Source organism: Phragmites australis, chromosome 4 (genome assembly GCF_958298935.1).
Source record: "Phragmites australis chromosome 4, lpPhrAust1.1, whole genome shotgun sequence".
Lineage (NCBI taxonomy): Eukaryota > Viridiplantae > Streptophyta > Magnoliopsida > Poales > Poaceae > Phragmites > Phragmites australis.
In genome coordinates this window covers 35,083,725-35,090,302 of record NC_084924.1, presented here as the reverse complement: position 1 = coordinate 35,090,302, position 6,578 = coordinate 35,083,725, and the positions used below count along the sequence as shown (strand labels likewise).

Here is a 6,578-nt window from a genome sequence, read left to right as displayed (position 1 = left end):
TCGAGCTAGCTGCAAAGCGTGGCTCTCGATAGTCGGCGCATCGATCTTCCAGTAGTGCGTGATGCATCATCGATCATCGAGTCAAGGGGGAGTTATATAGATACGCTAGGAAGGCCGGCGGCACGACACGAGGCAACAACATGCCAGCCTCGCGCGCAAGCTGCTGCTCTGCTCGATCTCCATGTGTTGAACGAGCTCGGTCTCCACGTATACGTCGCCGTGAACCTGATCGTACGTGTTCAACTTCCATGTCTCTACCTGTACGTGTTCAACTTCCATGTCTCTACCTGTACGTGACGTGCGTCGCTTGTGTACGAACGCTAATTCTCTCGTCTGGTATCTACCGGCCTGCCTCGGTTGTGGTGCTCGTCTGCCGCCGAAATCTTTTTTTTTAAGGCAATCTTTAAATTTTTTTTTTTAGGTAACTGCGGCTAAAATCTGGCCGCTAAAGATGCAAGTTTTGTATTTTTTAAGTTATTAAATCGATCTAAAATTAGGCGAGCAAGAAGCAGTGAGCTACCTAGCCCAGGCCTATGTTAGCAGCTAGATACCTCTACACGGTCAAACACCACAGACGCAAGTACGTACGCGCTGAATTACGTGCATGAGGTTTCAGCTGATGGATATTGATATGTACAGCTTCAGCTGACGGCTACATTGCGATGCTGATATGCAGAGCTCACCAGCTGCTTTATTTCTGCGCTGGTTCGTCGTCGTCTCGTCGCCAACTTCTTCGATCCGCTGCAAGTTGCAGCGACGGGAGGCTTATCCCCGGGAATTCCAATCCGCACTCACGGCGGGGACTGATCGGTGCACCGGCGAGTGAGCCATCGGTCGACGTGCACGAACAGTCGGTCCACCTGAAGATACCATCCTGGGGAGAAAGCACTTGAAGGGCCACTGAAACGGGATTGGATTTGCAGTGGGTACGAGGGTTCAGAAAAAGATCTCTGATAAAATTGTAACAGAAAGGGACTGACACTAGCTGCTAGCTAACTCTGCTGCCTTATTAGTTTGGTAGCTCTTCAGGTCTTTCAGCAGATGCCTAGTTAAGCGTTTCGATGCAATTCAATACGCGTGATTGAGCATCAGCAAAGTTAATTGCCCCCTGTAATTCAATGAATATAATCCAAATTGGCACAATGTGAAAGCCTTTTTCGAAGGAAAACTAAGCAGAGTTGATATGCACCGAGAGGCAGCAGGGAGGGAGGGAGAAAAACAAAAGGAGGCCGTATGATATATGTTTGGTGTGTGAAAAATAGTGGAGGGCGCTATCAGTGAAACCAGTAAGGTTTGGCAGCTTGATATGTTTGAACGAAAGGGCGAGGGGAGCACAGCTGTATTGTACAAGCAAACTATTTTAAAACCGTTTTGTCTATCCAGTGTACATAAGGAGAACAGCAGCTGCTCCAGGCACAACCAACTTGATAAAGAAAAGAAGCTCATCCGTTGTCAACCGTGAGAAGTTTCAAAAGGGACTTTGCCTCTATTTCTTTCTAGCACTGCTTCGGTGAAACAGCACAAGCCCTTCTACGGACATATGTGGTGACACTATGTTGATGGGGTTGTAGACAATTCAAACAAGTTTTCGATCTTTCTCACTTGCCCAGTGTTGCATAACCATCCGGTCCACTGATGTGCAACATCAAATTTGGTTTCCGTATGCTAGTTTGCTGTTGACACATGTTTGTTCTTGGTTTTGAGAAAAACATGGTGCCTAATTCAGAACACTTTGCGTGTTCCTTGTTGACGCAGAAAACAGACAAATATAAGCTAGTCAAACTATACCTTGGGAGTGGCTGTACAGGCACACCCTTTCTTGCAAATTGGATAGCTTCGCAAACTCGCAAGGGAGGTAAATTCCATTTCTTCTCGGCGTCTTCAGTAACTTATATTTCCAGATTACCTACACATTGCGACAAGAAGAACTGAACGGGGAAAATGATCTGAACAGAACAGGCCTTTGTCATGCCTTCGCCCAAAGAAAAACGAGTATGACAAGCTACCACATCTTTCAAAGCCGATGTATTATGTCTACCGCTTCTATTCATCTGTCGATTCTTCTCCAGAATCCTCCGATGGTGTGTCTGATGACAATGGTCCTAAGATTCCCTCTGAACTGAGGGTCAATCCACTCTGTGAAGAGGTGAGGCAGGAAGACAATTCAATTAGCACAGCCACATGTCACTCATGAGTTGTGGATTTACGCAACAGTTGAAGTTAGATGAAATGTGTTTTGATACAGCGAAGTATTAAAAAGGCAATGCTAGCAATACCTCTGGCTGGAATCTCAACATGTCAGCACGAGCCATTGCCTCTGCTTGAGCTATTCTCTGCCTGAATATCTGAGCCATCTCATCAGCCTGATTTGAGCCAAAGAAACCAAATGTCAGTTTGTTAGCTAAAGCATATTCAGCACATGTGCAAAAATTGTTTTTTTGATACTGACCTTCTCGAAAACAAGCTTGGGATTGCGGATCATGTCGCCAGGTGTTGGCTCAAGCTTTTTTGTAGAAAGACTAACCCGACCTCTTTCGCGGTCATGGCTCAGTATCATAACCTAAAAGCATCAAAATGCACTGGTATTAGCTCTATAAAGTACAGATATAACATAATTCCCAAGTACCACAATGGCAATACCTTGAGGGTATCTCCTGGTTGCAGAACTGTTGAGATATCTGCAACACGATCATGACTAATCTGGCTGACATGGAGAAGGCCATTGATTCCACCAATGTCAATAAAGGCACCATAAGGTTTTAGGCTCTCAACAGTTCCCAAGACAACTGAACCAATACCAAGCTGGGCTTGACTGTCTGCCATTGCCTTGCGATTACTGAGGACAAGCCTGCCTTGTTCCTCATCGACTTCTACAAATTTCAGAGGTAGTTCTTTTCCAAGCAGCTCTTCAGCAGTTGATTTCTGATCAAGATCAAGCAAAAGTTTGTCAAATAAGGAACTTGCTCCAAGGTTGGAGCAACTGAAAGCTCAACAACAGCAAACAAAGATCAAACGTATAAATGTGATGAGTAGATGAAAGGCAGCTCATTCCATGCACCAAGCCATAGAATATAAGAAACTTTTGTATAAAGGTCGAGAACCAACCGATGACACTTGCGAAAATGGAACAAATGCCTTAAGCCCTTCTACAAGAGCTACCACACCTCCTTTGTTTCCGCTAATCACCTGCAGGCAAAATTGCAAAACAAATAAGAAAAGGGCAAATGAATAAAGCTACAGAAACCAAATTAACCCAACAAAGCTAAAAAATGGCATCAAGATGTCCCAAGAGAGATCAGCTATGCATAGATTACTATCAACAGTAACACAGATAGACAATACAGAGATGAAGGGACTTGCAGAAACTACAATAACACCTTGAGAAAAGATGACATGTTATCATAAAGTGGCTGATCTTAACTTCATAAATCATAAGTTGAATAGTTGTAGCACAGGAACAAACTAGAAAACAAGCAACGTAATAAGAATATGAACTAATGTGTCAGCAATTGATTTTAATACTTGATAAGTAAGCCATAGCAAGTTAACTCAAAAAACACAGGAATTGTCGCCGGAGGTAATATTCAAAGTGGATATACACCACAAAATACAACTGCACTGGTATTATTTTTCTTAATATTAAAGAACATGGCTGCTGTTATCAAGTACGCATTAGAAAGGGCAAAATCTGATTGGTTCAACACAAACAAGGGGAAACGGGAGGCAATGCTTAACAAATAATTCGGTACAGAAGTTCAACAATAACAAGTTATTTAAGGAGAGTCAAAAAGCAATAGTAAGAACAAGAAAAGAAATAGCTGCTTCTGTAAGTCTTTTACTCACTCTACCCGTGACAACGACATCTTCTGCCTGAAGTTGCCGGCACCTTTCCCATGCAAGATCTTGCTGAATTGCTTGCAAACTCAGAATCAAAGTTTCATCGCCAGGGTTCTCATCAATTATCATAAATTCCTCAAGTAAACCCGGGCGGATTCCCGCATCTTCGACATTGTTAATATCAAGAAGGCATGCCTCATCTAAAGGCAAGAAAGCAGTAGACTTTGATTGAATATCAACATATGCACCATTTGAAGTAGTCATGAATATTGTCCCCTTAATCTGTAGATATCACAAGCAAGTAAAAGATTTTTTTATATGTTAAGAATATAAAAAATACTGAAGATAAATGAGATAATGTGTTGTAATGTGACCAGAACCAAAACACCACAAAGAATTGAAACGCAAAAGAAAATAACAGTAGCAGTAATACATCTAAATTCTAGAAAGGAGATTACAGCAGAATCCATGATGATAGAAGAAAAGGTCAAAAGGAGTCATGCAAATCTTGGTGACAAGTGACAACCAAACCGATTGTGTACGTCCATTTGTAATACATGATAGGTCGATAGCTCATTGTTGAACGAAATTGAGCCATAATACGGGCATAACTGATTCATATACACATCTAGTTAAAAGAAACAAAGTTTAGGGAAAACCAGCAACAATCGCAGTTAATGAAAATACTTGTCATGCGGAGCCATCATTATACCCGGCTCCCACGCCAGGCACACTGGGGGCAGCAGCCACCACGCTTCCTCCAGAACCCAACCAGGCTTAGAGATGATTATTTGAGATATTTTGTTAGTCTTTTTACTAAAGTGTCAAATTGTTTAGTTAAAAATAAGGTTAGTTAAAAGACTCCAGATTCTATTAGATATTGTATCAGGGCCCATCTCCTATTTATAGATAAGGCAATTCCCACAATGAAGCAAGAAGTTACCAATACCTCCCTCCCTCTTCACTGCCACATTCCCACGAAACAGAGTGGCAAAGTCTGGATCTGGGACCTCCCATCACCCACTACTAGCAACAGTTCTAGCCAGCTTAGAGATTGCAGATGTAGAATATTAATCCAGGTTTCACTCAACAGTCAATTCTAGCTGATTGTACTACTTTCTTTTTGTTCTTTGATGTAACAATGGTCTTTTTGATAATTTTGTCTTTAAAATTTAGCAGCAACTGAACTAGTGATTACTATGTTATTCCAGTATGGTCCACATAACTTCTAACTAAAAACAGGCTGGGAAAAGGAAATTGATAAAATGGCCTGTTCATGCAGCACATTGCACATATTTCGTGCGATACAAGAGTAATGTTTTCATTACGAGAATCATGAGAAACATAGCACAATCCATATATGTGAGAAGTAAAACCCTAAAAGTCACCAATATTCTAAGATTGGCTCTTGTTTTGTACCAAGTCACAATCAGGGAGACTAGCTCCCCTGAAAACCAAAATGTAGCAGCCGTACACAAAGCAAGTGTCATACCGAGAAACCAATTCTGCCGAAATTTTGTGAAATTCGATTATTCTGCTGACCTAAAAAAACATGGAAATGAAATTGATTTCCATGGTGTCATACAGCCTCTACTATATAAAACACGAGTTGATTCTCGTGTCACATCTTCCTCTATTCTTCTACCATCTGATAAAAGCCCCTAAAATTCGAATAATTTACCTACTTTTATCATCCACCCTCGTCCTCCAGCTTCCTCACCTCGTTACCGATTATGGATATGAGATCCATTTTACTAATGAAAATAAATAAATAAATTTGGAGGAAAATTAACGGATAATCTTATCCTTTTTTAGATCATATCTAAAATCAAACTACAACATCACTCCCGATAGATTCGTTCGGCGGCATCATATCTCCATACCTTTAGTTTGTGCTTGATATTCTCACATACAATGTTTGTATTTTCGTTGCAATCGCACAAGCACTTAGCTCATCATACCCTATGGTAGAGTTATCCAATTGAGCACCAGGTACGACTGGCGACTTGTAGCATACAAGGAACCTAAGCACCACTTAGTATCTATTTCAGCCGACAAACAGCTTATTGTCAGCACCAATTGTTGCTACAGTATCTATTTCACATCAAACGAGCAAGCAAGGACAACAGGGTGGGGGCGAAGGCGGGGGATTACGAGGGAGCCGATGTCGGTATCGATGTCGGTGGTTTCGACCGCGGTGTCGAGGTCCTCGGGGGAGAAGGCGACGCCCTCCATGGGCGCGGTGCGGCATCGCTCGGAGGCCTCGTCGAACAGCTGGCGCATCCGCTCCCGCTCCCGCTCGTCCTTGGTCAGCGCGTACGTCCCGCACACCAGCGCCGAAGGCGACCGCCTCGGCGCCGCGGGGCGGCGGCGCGACGCGCCGGAGAGCGGCGGGCACGGGAGCCCCGCGATGTGCTGCGCCAGGGACGCCATTCTCTCCCGCTCGCTCCTGGGTGCCGCTTCTTCGGTGTGTTCGTGTGAGGAGGAAACGGTGTTATCCGGTGGGGTTTAGGATGGGATAGATAGGAGATGGTTGGCTTTGGGCTGGCCGGACATCAAAATTACATTAGGACGGACAAGGTTTATTAGATGTTTATTTATATTAAGATTTATATTTTAAAAATGTATAAAAAAATTATAAAGTAAGAGAATATCAACGAATAAATATGTAATACTTATTTATTCATGGATATTCTCTCTTACTTTATAATATACGAAGTTACATTTCTAAAGTCTGGTCA

At 42.7% G+C, this 6,578-nt stretch overlaps 1 protein-coding gene across 1 annotated transcript; it reads right to left on the bottom strand.

The window, feature by feature from the left end:
* Positions 1 to 1,831: 1,831 nt before the first annotated feature.
* LOC133916223 (small ribosomal subunit protein bS1c-like) lies at positions 1,832 to 6,358 on the bottom strand. Its single transcript, XM_062359805.1, has 7 exons — positions 5,992 to 6,358; positions 3,844 to 4,119; positions 3,106 to 3,186; positions 2,641 to 2,922; positions 2,450 to 2,560; positions 2,277 to 2,363; positions 1,832 to 2,136 (listed from the first exon to the last, which is right to left on the bottom strand). Exons 1-7 carry the CDS (start codon positions 6,268 to 6,270, stop codon positions 2,044 to 2,046), a joined length of 1,209 nt encoding a protein of 402 aa, XP_062215789.1. The 5' UTR covers positions 6,271 to 6,358; the 3' UTR covers positions 1,832 to 2,043.
* Positions 6,359 to 6,578: the final 220 nt, after the last annotated feature.